Source organism: Alternaria postmessia (genome assembly GCF_024291825.1).
Source record: "Alternaria postmessia strain BMP 2775 chromosome Unknown scaffold_6, whole genome shotgun sequence".
Classification (NCBI taxonomy): Eukaryota; Fungi; Ascomycota; class Dothideomycetes; order Pleosporales; family Pleosporaceae; genus Alternaria; species Alternaria postmessia.
Genome location: NW_026260079.1, coordinates 460,920 through 476,299, shown reverse-complemented (window position 1 = coordinate 476,299; position 15,380 = coordinate 460,920). Strand labels below are relative to the sequence as shown.

Below are 15,380 nucleotides of genomic sequence, written 5' to 3'. Positions count from 1 at the left end.
ACCCTATATGCCCTGCTTGAATGTGATCTCACAACGATGCGCTTTTGGTGCAATTAGGAAGAAATTCTGTTATCAACGTCAGCGCGCATTCCACATGTACAGCCTTCACGTCAGACTTACCTCAAACTCCATACTCTCGGGCGTTGTTGATTCGGCCAACCTTATACCTCTGCAGTCACGGAAGAAGAATGCAACAGCATATCTCAGTTCCATGCGCGCCAGATGGATACCGATACACGATCGTGCACCAGCACCGAAAGGATGAAACGCGAGCTTAGCGGCGGGTGATTGAGCCTCTGCAACCATACCCTCTTTGTCGGCGATCCAGCGTTGTGGGTTGAAACTATGAGCATTAGCTGATGATATCCAGTATGAGACGGCGAAGCGACCTACGTCAAAGGATCACTCCAAATCTTAGGGTCGCGATGGAAGGTATACGCCTGGGTGTCAACCGTCACACCCTGTGGGATATAATGTCCAGCGAATTTGGTACCACCCTGAGGTACAACTCTCGGCAGACTGCTCGGCGCAGCACCATACAATCGAAGCGTCTCCTCGATAACAGCGTTAAGCAATGGCAGCTTGATCAAATCATTCTCCGTGAAGCCCTCTTCCAACGCCGCAGTCTCAGCCTCAAGCGCCGCCTGCAACTCGGGTCGTTGCAGCACGGCCCACGTGAGGTAGGTTAGAGTAACACCCGTAGTATCGGTACCTGCGATGATGACGTTCATGGCTTCGATTCTGACGTCCATGTCATCGATATGGCCCTCACCTTCTTTCTCGCAGTCCTCAATGACCTTGGCAAAAATGTTGTTTTCGCCAGTGCGCGATCGTGCTGTTTCTACGGCTTTGCCTGCGCCAGCAAGAATGAACTCGTTGGCGTTGAACATCTCTTGTACTGCAGGAACGGGAACGAAGCGCAGGAGGCGGAGGAAAGGCATCTCGACCATGATACCCGCACCCATTGTCAACTTCTTGAGCACACGCATGAATTGGTTTTGCTGTGGCCCGTTAGCTGGTGCGTCAAGTGTCTATCGCTGTGACTACTTACATGTCCTGACTCTAACATGCCAAATGAGTCTCCGAATGCAAGGTGGGCACTAACGTCTGATGCGAGAAGCATCCACCAGTTGTAGACATCGGCGGTGCTTTGCATAGCATCGGCTTTGATCTTAGTCACGGCCATGAGTGCCTTGTCTCTTACCACCGACTCCCAATGTTCAACGAGGTAGGTTCTGCTGAAGGATCTCGACAAGAGCTTCCTTCGAGGTCCATGCTCACGTGGGTCAAGCATAGTAAAAACGCCAGCCTTAGGGAAGTTGGCCAGACGGAGATACCACTCGCTCTTCATGTACTTGGTACCAATCTTGTGAATCTCCTTGAAGGCATCCAGGTCGGCAACGGCGACTTCGGTGGGAGATAGTCGCACGATGGGCCCATATTTCTCGTGAAGGGAGTCAATGTAAAAGATACGTTGTCCTGTTACTACGGCACGCTTCAGACGGTAATGCGTGAAGCGAGTATACCAAGGACCGGGTAAATGCTTCGTGGGGCACGTAAGGCCAACATAGAGGAACTATTATCGTCAGTCGTTGTCCTGAAAGATTGATGGCTTCCAGGCGATTACCTTTGCCACTAGTAGACCAATGGCCAATAGAAACGCATAGGCAAACGACACCATAGCAAGATGCAGATGTTGCAACCGTATACTAGAAAGCCGAGTGATGGTGGACTGAGCAGCCAAGACTTCGAAGTGTTTTCGGTAGATGGCAGAGACGATGGGAGTGAATATCTATATCGCGGTCTAGTTCTTGCTACGAACTTATAGAACTCATATTGATTTCCATACACACAAAGACGTTCTCTTATCCATGTTACTTTCTTCTTTTCGCTAGTCCAAACACTACCAGACGACATCGTGTACCAGGATTGCTTTTGCCCTCACCGGCCGACGGTCAACTGGGGACCCGGTAACGATAGTTCACCGTACCTGTTGGTCTCCGAGTACTGTTGCATGTCTCCTTCGTGGCATAGGCTGACTGCACGCGAGCGACTGTCAGAGCAATGCGAGCCAATGAGAAGCATCGGGCACCCACCCACACCAACACGTCCAGATGAACCCTTGCCGAACAAAGTATAAAGCAAATCGCCTGCGCCGAAACCTGCATGAAGGTCACCTGGAATGGGGCGGATTAGAAGTGTGAGATCTTAGGTGCTCGTTTGAGGTATGATATATCGTATTAACTGCTTGCATGCACTATCGTGACGGCAAGCACCCCAGACGAGATGTTGCAGACAAAACCATTAAGGTTGGCACATTCCTAGCAAGCCGAACTCAGCGAATTGTGCAAGCTTGGTGGTTCGTGGAGTCTAACACAACATCAAGTCTGCCACCCAGCCCCGCTTGGCGGGGGTGTAGGATTTGCGGTGTGGTCGCTATATGTGGGTTAGCGGGAACACTAGATGTACATCACTGCAACGATCGCCGTGAGCTTACCGCATACTGAGGTTCTACCCAATCTCCGAACCGTCCCCATACCCGGCCCTAAATCCCTACCCAAGTCTGTACCGAACGTGAATTCTCTGGGCCCGCTAGATGGCGTGCGGGATGGCGCTTGACAGACCCTCAGCATTCGCGGGTTCTGCTTGTGTTCGGGTTGAGAAGGGCATGCCGAAGGGATGTGGCTAGCCCGCGTCGAGGACGAAGGCCAATGGCTGATTGTTGATTGCTGATCTTGCAGTGAACTTTGCGACGACGGCTTTGGTGTGAATCATCGGAGTATTGGAGGCGCGAGCGGCGATCGGTGTTTGAACACGCGAGACGCGATCATGTACGAGAACGCTCACTGCTATGATCTTTGGTTAGAGGTTTACACAATTAGATAGCGGTATTGGGGCTGAGACTCACGTACAAGGAAACTTCATACTTGGTTGACCTCATCACCTTGTAGCTCTCATATCCCAGTTTTTTCTGCGTCTTACTCTGGGAATCCATCAGGACCGATCGCTGTCGCACGCGACCAGATATGGATGTGGCGTGTCGGACATCGCGTTGGTGTTTCCACCATGCTCGTCAAACGCGCAGTCTGGATTATCGTGTTTGAACGCAGGATAGTGGGTAGCATATGCAAACAGCTACTTCAGCTACAGGGCATGTACCTGGGACGATTGCGGATGTAACAGTGATTCTCGCTCGCAACTACCTCTGGTGATGCGCGTGAAGAGTAATCGGAGATTGAAGTGAGCACTTGTGTCACCTTAGGAAGGGTGGTGACGTCATGTTATCCCTGTGGCCGTCATACCTAGGTAGTCAAGGGTATCGCTCTTATTGTTTATTTAGCCATTGCTTGAGAGCAACAAGCCTTATCTTGGGTATACAATCTTACAACTAAGACTCAGTCGCAGTTGGTGTGCTCAAGTGTATATGCGACCTTGTGCAACGGGACCGCATGTGGTTCCGTTCCATACTTTGTAACATCACAAGCCTAAGAATATTGATCGCGTGCCACAACATATTCGGGCCTATCTAGCTTTTATCGAGGGACATAATTCCGGCAGGTCACGATAATGTGGTCTAGGCGTGTTGTGAAGCAATGGCGAACTTTGATTAGCATCCACTCCATAATTCAATCTTGTCATCGGCCCTGCAAGAGGACGATCCATTACGTGACGCAGGCAACACTTAATTGAACTGGACTACGAGAGCTCGGAGTTCGACAATACCAGACCTATCCAGGCTCTTCCAAGTCCTCCAACCTTCTAGTATGCACCCTTAAGAATCATCTTTGTCCTCATCCCATGCTGCTGCAAATCCAGCGAATCTTGACATCTGCATCTTCACTCGCTCCTGCGAAGCCCGCCAAATCTCAACTCTACATCTCTTAAATCCACTCTCCATTCGAACATCACCTTCGCCATTCATGTCTACATCATTCCGATGCTTCCGCTTCATAGCTCCAACAACACTGGCATTTGGAGAGGGAAAACTAGCCTCACCAAACGTAGAGGAAGGCGGAGTGTAGACCTTCTCCATGGGTGTTTTGATACGCTTACTGCCAGCGACGGAGGTGAATGGCGACATGTTTTCACCTGAGGCGGAAGTGGACGGACAAGGGCGCTTCGTGCCGCGGCTTTGGGGTGTCGTGGGCTCGCGGTGGGTCTCTAGCTTCGTTTTTTGCCTTTTGTGGCTGGCCGACAATGCATCTTGCTTGTCGTCTTCGCCCGTGGAGGAACTACCTCGTGGCTGCTCATCATGAGCAGCTGAGCGGTCTGTTCCAAGGTTGACCTCATTAACAGACAGATTCGTCGCATCTTCATAGCTCTTGCGTTTGTCGTGTGTGTTGAGAGGGTTCTCTTGAGCGAATCTCTCGCGCTGCTTGCGCTCAGTTCGCTCTTGCATGTCTCTCACAATCCACTCGATTGTCTCGAGTCCCTCAGGATCTGGTTTGTCTGCCTGCTCACATTTACGTCCATAATTTTCCAAGAGAAGTCCGGCTACAGCCTCGGTGATGCCGGTCTTAATCTGGGGTGCAGCGCGGACGACTTGCTCGACACAACAAGACACATAAACTATGCTGTTGCCCTTTTCCTCTAGTTTCCTCAACCGTATCGACTCGAACGCTGAGAGGATCGATCCGGTGAGGACTTCGCGAACGATCTCTTGACATGTTGGGCAATTGAAGGGCTTTTCGGCATGATTCTGCTTTTTGCAGTTGCTACCACATGGCTCGGAACTGGAAACCCAGTGGCCGCATAGGAGGAGATGTTTGGTGTTATGACTGCAAGGTAGCATGCCTGGATATTCTGGAATGAAGTGACGCGAGCGGCGGAAAGTGCCAAGGTAGCCGACGGGGAGATTGTTCTCAGGTGTGTCTTCTTCGATGACGATGTCGTCGACCCAGCTTTTCTTAGTTTGTGGTGTGATGGGTGTTTGCTGGCGGTCTTGTTGACGCACTGGGATCGATTGAGGGCGGCTGCTGCGGTGGACTGATGTTGACGAAACGGTGTCGGATGGCCCGCTCGAAACACTTTCAGCTGCTATGTCTTTTCCGTTGTCTTGTGAATATTTGTTCGATAGATGGTGGGCGTCGTCCCCACCAGGTAGTGTTGTTGAAGGTGTCGGAGGTGACCGGAAGTCCGCATCGGGCATGTCGATATCCTCAGATTCGGTAGAGCGGTCTTTAGTTCTCTGGCCAGCGGGGGTCGTAACTGGTTTGGCATATAGGGGAACTTGTGGTGGCGGGATATCGTTAATGTTAGAGGTGCCTGTTCCCTTGACACGCGAGAAGAGATATCCAGACAGCGCTGAATTAGGAGCGCTGGAAGACGGCTGCGCATGTGGCACCCTTTTCGCAAACTGCATAAGAGGGGCTCCAGAGTTGAAGGCAGCGCGATATGCTGGATCGGAATTGCTATTTGACGTTGATGGCGAACTACTAATTTGGGAAGACGCCGCCTTGGTCGGTATATCGTCAGGCTTCCCGGGGGCATTCGCGCTACCCCAATAGTTAATGAGTCTGCGAAAGGTGCTAAGCATATTTGCTATTCGCTTTTGGTTATTCGATGTGTTGAAGTAAGGCTTCGATGGATGATTAGCCCGTTCTACGAGGTGGTGCAAGTGGAACAAGGCTGTGAACGGAGAATGGTATATATAGTTAGGAGAGCGTGGGGCATCGGTACTGTCACAGTGCCAAGCGAAGTGAAAGGTTGTGTTGATATAATGGCGCGGAGGATGATTTCAATGACAAAGGCTGGGCCTAATTTGCACTTTCACTGGCTATGTGGCCAAGGCGCATGACCGTGTCTAGGCCATGATGTAAACTTGGAAGAGTAGCGCCTAGGGACATAGAATCATAGATTATGTTGCTGTTTGTAGTAGTTCCTACCTTTCCATCTCATGTAAGTCTTTCCCCCCATCGACAGCCTTGGAATGTTGAGCTGTAGCGTCGGTTGGCTCATGGCTTTTCATGGCTTCCAAGACTTCGAGGCCCACATCTGCTCGAGGGCCAGTAAAATTCTTGCGTCCATCTACGAACCATTGGAAGGTGCTAATGAACAGGATTATACCAAAGGCGACGACGCAGTAGTCTGGACTAGTTAGCATAATACATGTAATCGGCAAAAAACACTTACTCATGCTCGAAGCTGAGACGGGCAATTCAGGCGGGAACAAGAAGAGAACAGTAGTGACGATAGTGTATGCGATACCAATCAAGTTCGCAATCCAGCCGAAAGGTCCAGGCAAAACAAAGGCTCTGGGTCCGAGCATCTTCCTACCACGGCAGACATTGATCGCAACGGGTATCGCATAACTCACACCCAAGGCAACAACTGATGCTGAGATAAGAGCGTTGAAAGCGCTGCTCGATCCGATTAAGATCAATCCAAAGAGAATAGTCAAAGTCGCAGCCAGAATTAGGGCGTTGAGCGGCTGACCTAGGCGTGGGTGCACCTTTGCGAAAAACTTGGAAAATGGAAGGCCGCCATCCCGAGCGAATGCGTATGTCATGCGACTAGAGGTGGTCATGATGGCAGTCTCTGCGAAGAGAATGCAAACCAATGGGAACATTAGTAGACATGCTGCTCCAGCTCGGCTGCTTGTAGCATTATACAAGATCTGTAACAAGGGGCCTGGCGCTGCTGAGATGATGGACTCTGCGTCGCCACCGGAGACAAATAGCAAGACCATGAGGAAGATGAAGCCAGTTACTGTTCCAATACAGACGCAGTAGATCATGATCTTTGGCCCCTCAACCGCAGCATTCGGAATCTCCTCGATCATATGTGCGACTGCATCGTAACCGGTAAGCCCAAAACCACCTTGGAGCAAGCCCAGAAGCCAAGCAATACCGTCCGGCCAGCCCGTCTCATTGATAAATTCGGTGAAGACGAATTCTGCAGACGCGTATTCCGGGGATGAGCAAGCTAGGACGGTAATGCAGACAATCGCAAAACCGCCGATTGACCAAATGAAAGCGCCACGATTGACGTAAGGCAGAAGGTTGTTCATAAAGGCGTTGATGATGAAGGCGATGATCGTCCAAGCGACATAAATCAGCCAGACCTGCCATGGGTGCAGCGTGAAGTCGGGATGGTATAATGCGATTAGGCCAGAGATGAGCTGAGACGCTAGTAAACCTCCGGAAGTAGTCAGTGCAAGCCATCCGGATACATTGATCCACCCAGTAATGAAAGACGCGAGTGGAACCCATTTCCGCGGGGTAATGACGGCGACCCAATGATATCTGCAACACTGTGAGTTGACAATAGAAACACCGCTCGGAGATGCTTACTGTCCACCAGCAGTGGGGTATGCTGATAGAAATTCGGCCAGGGACGCGGCCAGACACAAGTTGCATATACCAGCTGTGACGAGTCCCCATATGACGCTGGTTGAGCCACCGGAAGGCAGAGCTAGTCCGATTGACGATGAAAGCGCCGTCCACGAGTTCAAGATGGCGAAAGCAAGCCCAAGCATAGACAGGAGACTGAAGTTGCGCTTCAGCTCACCCTTGTGGCCGAGAGCCTGCAATTGGGCCTCGTCATCCAGTGTATGTCGCTCATCGGGCTTCATGGTGGCGTATCCAGGCGGCGAATGAATTGACGAGACAGGGACTCGATGTCTACGGAACGAGAGACGAGGAGACGGACTCTATATAATCCTTGGCCTGACGATGCGACCCCGAAGAACGCGCGGATGCTGTGTCGTTAGGCATGCCGCCATTGACGTCGGCTGATACGGATAGGGCATGTCCAGCCTAGTGGTTGAAGCTTGTCAAAGCTTACTTGTGGTTCATCCATAGATAAGACGCCCTGATGACGGTCTCCACTTTGACCGAAAACATGGGGTAAACGCCAATCATAGGCCACGCTCGCGTCTATCTCTAGCTGACGAAACGGCGTTACATCGCGCAATTGCATGCAAGACCGAAAGCCGCCATCGGCTACGGACGCGACCGTATCTAGCCCCTTACTGCGCGTCAAGGGCGTTTTTCAACATGGCTGTATCGATAGGTGACGCGATCAGATGACAACGCGATGCAAGTGAAAAGGACGGAGTGCGGTGGTGGTTGACTTTCGTGGATGCTCTTGCGCTCGAGCTTGGCGTCCTCGGATTCTGCCGACAACACCATGATGGGCGCATACGTCACCGCGGCTACGCGACATTCCAACACCGACACGTACTCCAGAGGTAAACTTGGAATTTTTGTCACTTCATCGTATCAATTCGCGGACTCGTGGATATCATTGCCGTTACTTCTCTAGATGAGTAAGCCCTGGAACAGGATGCGTGGCCCTCGTTCCCAAGACTATGCGCCTCTGCCGTTGAGCGAGAAGGAGCCTCTTTCGCACAGATCTCGACGCGACCAACGGTCGAAAGGCTTGGGCATATGGGTTCTACGAGCACTCGGCGCATGCGTAGTTCTATACGGAGCCTCCAAGTATGAAGCATCAGTCCTCTCAATGGTCCAAAGCTGACGCTCTAAAGCCTCCTTAATGTCTCCACCAACAAGTCCTGTGACAGCGTCAACGAAGGCTACCGCTGTAGCCCGAAGACGAGCCACTCCTGGGGTCAATATTCGCTTTGGTATTCCGTACCCTCGGACATCAACGTAGCGCCTCCGAAGGGCTGCGAAATCACCTTCGCGAACGTCTTGTCCCGCCACGGCGGCCGCGATCCCACTCTGGGGAAAACCCTCGCCTACCACATCTTGATCGCAGACATCCAAAACACGAGCACATCGTATCCGAAAGAGTTCAGATTCTTGAAGGATTACGATTATACATTGGGTGCGGATGAGCTGACGGATGCTGGGAGGCAGGAAATGGTCAACTCAGGAGCTCACTTCTACCGCCGTTACCAGAAGCTCATCGACGACAACGTACCATTCGTACGCGCGGGCGGACAACACCGTGTAGTTGAGTCAGCTGAGAGGTGGCTTGCGGGTGTCGCGCAATCACTTAAGGAAGAGCCGCGAAAGATCGATGTGGTGATTCCAGAAGGGCCGAATTGGAACAATACTCTCTCCCACGACATCTGTCCAGCATTTGAGGGCGGTCCACATCATGGTCTCGGGGATAGGGCGCAGCATGTCTGGGCTGACAAGTTTGTGCCGCCGATCCAACAGCGCATCAACTCTGCTCTTGGAACGAACCTCAGCGCCACGTCCATCGTGTACTTGATGGACATGTGCCCATTTGATACATTGGCGCATCCGTCAGCCAAGATGTCAGACTTCTGCAGAATCTTTACCGAAAAGGAGTGGCGTGAATACGACTACTTCCAGACACTGGGCAAGTTCTACGGCTACGGCGTTGGCAACCCGCTTGGTCCGACTCAGGGCGTTGGATACGTCAATGAACTGCTGGCGCGACTAACGAACAAGCCTGTTGACGACAACACCAACACGAATCGCACCCTAGACTCCGATCCCAAGACATTCCCCCTCGACCGCAAGGTATACGCCGACTTCAGCCACGATAATGACATTAGTGGTGTTTTGGCTGCGCTCGGCCTGTACAACAGAACGAAGCCGTTATCGAACACCACTATCGAGGATACAAAGAAGACACATGGTTATTCGGCAGCATGGAGCGTGCCATTTGCAGCACGTCTCTACGTGGAGAAGCTGCAGTGTAAGCACGAGAAGGAAGAGTCAGTTCGTGTCATTGTTAACGACCGCGTACATCCATTGGACTTCTGTGGTGGTGACAAGCATGGCAGGTGTACGTTGAGTAAGTTTGTAGACAGCCAAAGCTTTGCAAGGAGCGGTGGCCTTTGGGATCAGTGTTACGAGTAGATGTCGCTGTTTAGCGCGTATTTCATACTGGCATTCAGCATTTGACCTTCAGCATCGCATCAGGAGCACATCTGCAGCATCGCAATGTACTTATCCATTGACATTGACACACTATTAGAAGGGGCACTAGACGAGGTCATGCCCACCCAATTGTTTGTTAGACAATGAACCTGGTTTCATCTATTTAGAACAACTCTGCTGCAGAAGTCACGCCTTCTTCACAATGTCTCGCTTGTTGCGTAAGTACAAGCTGTCGGTGACCAGCAAACAGTTCTATAAACATCTAGCTGACAACTAATTGCGACATCACAGCAGGAAGAACAGCAAGTAGTTCTGCCACTGGGCGCTCTCTACACCAGAATCCCACATTAGTCAAGTGCCACAGCTTCTTGGGCTAGATGGGTCTCAAGATAAGAATACCAAAGCACATATGGAACGACTATCAGCCTGAAGCCCATTTCCACAGATCAAATAGACCGTTTTCGAAGCCAAGACTGATACTTCGACTTCCACCAGCTCCCACGGCTATCAAGCTCGTCAAGTAAGGCGAAGAAAGCACAATAGCTCACACAATGAGCCCACGTCCTGCAAAGCAAAGCTGCACCAATTTCACTACGGCGGACCACATCGACAGCAGAAAGGGAAGTGGCAAAACAGTATTACATACCAACAGCCTTGTCTACAACGGACATGTCCGAACTGCGTGAAGTGGCATCCACATCTTGTCCGCGAGCTGGCACAATCACCAGTAGTCAAGGCCTTTCATGACAGTTCGCCGACTAACAGCCTTTCACGCCTTGGAACGCAGGATATTCCTTTCAGAGCAAGACGTGGTACCGACCTATACAACTCCCCAGACAGTGAACACAGTTTTGATAGGCCGACGTGTATAATCTTTCCAACAGAAAAGGGTAAGAGTAGGTTTCGGGAGCTCTTCCATGAGAGAGAGGGGCGGGAAAGTAGGAACAAGAATGATGACGCGAATAGAAACAGGACGATGCTAGGCCAAGGTAGTGGTAGGGCGTGAAGAGGGGCACTGGTTGTATAGAACAGCTTGCGGTCGTGTCAAGACACATGTCCGCGGGCCGCTCTAGTAAGCCTGGCACGTTTTGTATATCCACAAAACGCGTGGGTGATGGAGAACATGGAAAATGCCCAAGACTCCCATGTTGGACAAGGATGCTGTAGTGTGCATGTGCCATTTTGGCCACTGTCGGAACCATCGGAACTGTTCCGTGAAATTATCAACAGACATCATACTTCCTATGTCCACGGAGCGTCTGAGGGATAAATAGCAGAAGGGCTATCAGGACCACCTAGGCTCAAGATCTAGACTGATTTGGATACACTTGCCTACCCCACCCTTGCTGAGGGTATCTTAGTAAGGTCGCCGCACTTGGCAGCAGATCCCTGTAATCGGCTCGGACAGCCCACCTAAAGCATCTGCCGCATGTCACATCTCAGTCATCTCCGCCCTACCCTTCTCTGGCGTATATAACTCCCCATGTGCGCCCCTCCCAATGTTGGACGAGGCTTTTACAAACTCGACTCCTCCTAATGGCGCAGATGGCTAGGATACGGGCGGGCCCGGCCGCGGTGCGACGAGTTGCTGGCTGTGGCAATTATCTACGACAACCGTCAATAAGCGCATTACAGACAAGAGGCGTTGCGACCAACGCGGCGACCCAGGAGCCGAATGTCGACTTTCCCGCGGGGATTCCACCGGTTGCGGTACCGTCACGTTCGAGTGGAGACGCCCGGAGGAAAGCGATCAAGAATGCGAAACCCTTCTCCGACTTCTTGACGGACACGTTCAATAGGCAGCATGACTATCTCCGGATCAGTATCACAGAGCGATGCAATCTGCGGTGTCTGTACTGCATGCCAGAAGGTGCGATTGGTACGCTTACACAGCAAAGGACGCTGCTAACAAACAGCAGAGGGCATACCACTGTCTCCGTCGGCCAACATGCTTACCACACCCGAGATCTTCTACCTCTCCTCGCTATTCGTCTCACAGGGTGTCACCAAGATCCGCCTCACTGGCGGCGAGCCCACCGTCCGTCGCGACATCGTCCCGCTCATGCAGCAGATCGGCAGTCTGCGCCCGAAAGGCCTGCGCGAACTCGCACTCACAACCAACGGCATCTCGCTACACCGGAAGCTGGACGCAGTGGTGGAAGCGGGTCTGACTGGCGTCAACCTCAGTCTGGATACACTAGACCCGTTCCAGTTCCAGATCATGACTCGGCGGAAAGGCTTCGATGCTGTCATGAAGTCGATTGATCGCATACTGGAGATGAACAAACTAGGCGCCAACGTCAAGCTCAAGGTTAACTGCGTCGTCATGCGGGGGTTGAACGAGCGCGAGATTCTACCCTTTGTCGAGATGGGCCGCGAAAAGGACATCGAAGTACGCTTCATCGAGTACATGCCTTTTGGTGGAAACAAGTGGAGTGAGAACAAGATGATCAGCTTCCAGGAGATGCTGGATATCATCAGGACCAAATATCCGGGGCTCAGGCCGGTGCCAGGACACAAGAACGACACCAGTAAGACGTACGAGGTGCCAGGCTTCGTGGGCAAGGTCGGCTTCATCACGAGCATGACAAATGACTTTTGTGGGACGTGCAATCGGTTACGAATAACGAGTGACGGCAATCTGAAAGTCTGCTTACACGGTAACGCCGAGGTGTCTTTGCGCGACGTTCTGCGACAGGGCAACAATGGCGAGCCCATTGACCAGGAAGCATTTGAGCGCATCAGGCAGATTGAGATGGACCGACACGAAGGCCGCTTGAGCGATGAGACAATCCTTGGCTGGGGCCAACGCGAGCGCGAACTCCTTGACGTTGTTGGTGCTGCCGTCAAACGCAAAGCGGAAAAGCACGCCGACTTGGATGATCTGGCCAACATGGAGAATCGGCCCATGATCTTAATTGGTGGGTAAATCTGGACTCTTTCTGTTTTCCTTCACAATGGTTCTGGTTGGATGCCTTACGATACCACGGCGGTCACTGCATAGTTGGCGTTCTGAGCGTTCTCCTTGATTGTGAGTCTACACTATCGCTTAGAGATGGACATGTGGCTACATATACCAATCATATACCCGATTCTACCATCGCTTACGGCAGTTCAGTCTGTGATGTATCTTGCTGACCCTGTCTAGATGACAAGCCTCTAGCGAGCCGGAACTCCCAGCGGCCTGTACTACGGAGAAGACCATTCGACAACCCCCATGCCTTGCTGGCACGACATCGCATACCCAGCTCACCACTGCCCTATCTGAATATCGTGTCTCAACCCCCTTCAACCACTGTTCGAGCCTTCTCTACCTCGCCTGTGTCTGCTGCGGAGAAGCTATCTCAGCTGGAGCCACTGCAAAAGGCTGAGGATATTCCAGAAGCTGGTAAAGCCATCAAGAACGCGACGAGAATGGATCTGCATTCCATACGAGACTTTCTGGCTGAAGTAAAGTTACCACAAGGAAGCGATCGAACAATCCAGATATTAGAAACAAATATCATCAACCTACAAGATCGCATCGCCCGCGTCGTCCACCAAATCGACAGGCCTGCAACGAACGTAAAGGAAGCTAAGGAGAAAGAGAGGCTTGAAGCACAAAGGTTCGAGTATGAAGAACTTCTTGGAGAGACCGTGGAAAAGTATACAAGTCGATTCGCTGCTCTCAGGAGACAAGCTAAGCTGAGGAAGCAGAAAGAAGAGATTTTGGAGAAGAAAAGGGCGTTGGTGAAACAGTTGGAAGAACAGGAAGAAGCCGAACGAAGGGCTAGGATGGTTGTAAGAGCAAGGGAAGAAGGAAAAGAGCGGGATGGCAAAAGTCTTGGTGATATATTGGATGATGCATTGAAAAAGATCAGGAAGGAACCTACACATCCTCCTAAGATACAAGAACAAAGAGACAGGAAAGTCTTACCCTCCGACTGGGTCGTAAGGTCAGTTGGGGGGTCAGGTCCTTATTCGGTCTTGGGTCGAAACGAATTAGATCGAAGCTCCGAGGAAAATGCGCTTGCGGATCCAATCATGGACAAGGGACGAGTGCCAACGGTGCCTGGCGAAGGACATGCATTTGATCTCCTATCATCCTCGCCCTCATCCTCACCAAGCAAACGTCCTGGTCTCGTTGTTCCGCCATCCGGCATTTTACCTATCGACGAAGATCTCATCGTCACTTTCGACGCTCCCGTCCCCCAACTTCAGCAGCAAGTCCTCGCCCTACGAGACCGGCTTAAAAAATCCTATCCACGCCTCGACGTGTTACCCTACGAGGTCTGGACCTCTGAGAATAAACGCACACTACAAACATGGCTGAAGATCTTGATTGAAAGATGGCAGGCGAGGTTTGAAAATGTTAATCTCACGGGCCAGATGGTTAAAGGAATAGTTGACGAAAAGCTAAAGGCGGTATTAGATCAGATGGTGATAGATCACAATCTTGACAATGATGCAGCAGAGAGGATGGCAATGAGGTGGCATGATGTGTCTTCTGAGAGACAATCTCTGACTGGTGATGCGGAAGGCAAGCTGGATTGGGATGAGATGGAAGCGGAAGGTCTGGGGTTTCTGGCTGATGATATGGAACATGAGCCGTTGCAGCAACAGCAACCTGATGTTGAGGCAGTGGCACAGGCGCAGCATGGTATGACTGAGGTAGTAAGAGGAGAGTCCAGTGGCTCGACGACGTCTAGGTTGGTGGGTCGTAGGATGTACTCGACCTCCTCACGTTACGCCACCTTCCCTTCGCCTGAAGCCGAATCCAAGCCGAGCTCGATCGATAAGACGGATGGGAAAGATAAACTACATCAACGACAACCGCAAACCCCACAACCTCCTCCAACCTCAGAAGCCCAGCCCACAAGTCCTCAACCACACCTCCCCCACCTGACCGCCTCCGGCTCCGCACACATGGTCAGCGTCTCGAACAAGCAACACACAACACGCACCGCCATCGCCGTCGGAACCGTGTACTTTACTAACCCTACCCCCCTCCAATTGATACGCTCGAACAGCTTGGAAAAAGGCGATGTTCTGGGTACATCGCGAATAGCGGGCATCATGGCAGCAAAGAAATGCCCCGAGATAATACCTTTATGCCATCCGATTGCCTTGACGCATGTCGGGGTCGAACTTCGTGCTTTTGGGTCCAACTCGGGTGGATCCTCCCCAGACTCCTTGCCATCGATACCCATATCCCCGTACAGCATCGACCCCGGCTACGGCGGCATCCAGATCGAAGCAAAGGTCCAGTGTACGGGTCCTACGGGGGTCGAAATGGAAGCTTTGACGGCAGTCATGGGTGCAGCGCTCAGTGTGGTGGATATGTGTAAGGCAGTGGACAAATTTCAGCGGGTGCAGGATTTGAGGGTTGTATTAAAAGAAGGAGGCAAGAGCGGCGTTTGGAGGGAGGAGGGATGGGAAAGTTGGCAAGATTAATGTGTAAGATAGTGTAGAGGACCATGACAAAGCAAGAGAATCACGACAAAGCAAGCTAATGCTTGCGCAAATGTAACATACTTTCAGCACTATTTCCATGTCCTGAGCAACCTGTTTGAGGTGTCT

At 51.7% G+C, this 15,380-nt stretch overlaps 4 protein-coding genes across 4 annotated transcripts; 2 read left to right on the top strand and 2 right to left on the bottom strand.

Moving 5' to 3' along the window:
* Window positions 1-3: 3 nt before the first annotated feature.
* Window positions 4-1,917, bottom strand: J4E82_001671 (uncharacterized protein; the record flags this gene model as incomplete). Its single annotated transcript, XM_051727979.1, has 6 exons — window positions 4-66; window positions 121-343; window positions 394-1,001; window positions 1,052-1,576; window positions 1,628-1,709; window positions 1,913-1,917. The coding sequence occupies 6 exons, from the start codon at window positions 1,915-1,917 to the stop codon at window positions 4-6; spliced, it is 1,506 nt and encodes a 501-aa protein (XP_051592334.1).
* A 1,855-nt stretch (window positions 1,918-3,772) lies between these two features.
* J4E82_001670 (uncharacterized protein) lies at window positions 3,773-7,573 on the bottom strand (the record flags this gene model as incomplete). Its single annotated transcript, XM_051727978.1, has 4 exons — window positions 3,773-5,516; window positions 5,886-6,087; window positions 6,133-7,244; window positions 7,293-7,573. 4 exons carry the CDS (start codon window positions 7,571-7,573, stop codon window positions 3,773-3,775), a joined length of 3,339 nt encoding a protein of 1,112 aa, XP_051592333.1.
* A 692-nt stretch (window positions 7,574-8,265) lies between these two features.
* On the top strand, window positions 8,266-9,800 carry J4E82_001669 (uncharacterized protein; the record flags this gene model as incomplete). The annotated part of the gene is made up of 2 exons (XM_051727977.1): window positions 8,266-8,441; window positions 8,489-9,800. 2 exons carry the CDS (start codon window positions 8,266-8,268, stop codon window positions 9,798-9,800), a joined length of 1,488 nt encoding a protein of 495 aa, XP_051592332.1.
* Window positions 9,801-11,357: 1,557 nt separating this feature from the next.
* Window positions 11,358-15,254, top strand: J4E82_001668 (uncharacterized protein; the record flags this gene model as incomplete). Its single annotated transcript, XM_051727976.1, has 3 exons — window positions 11,358-11,691; window positions 11,741-12,742; window positions 12,970-15,254. 3 exons carry the CDS (start codon window positions 11,358-11,360, stop codon window positions 15,252-15,254), a joined length of 3,621 nt encoding a protein of 1,206 aa, XP_051592331.1.
* Between the last annotated feature and the right edge of the window lie 126 nt (window positions 15,255-15,380).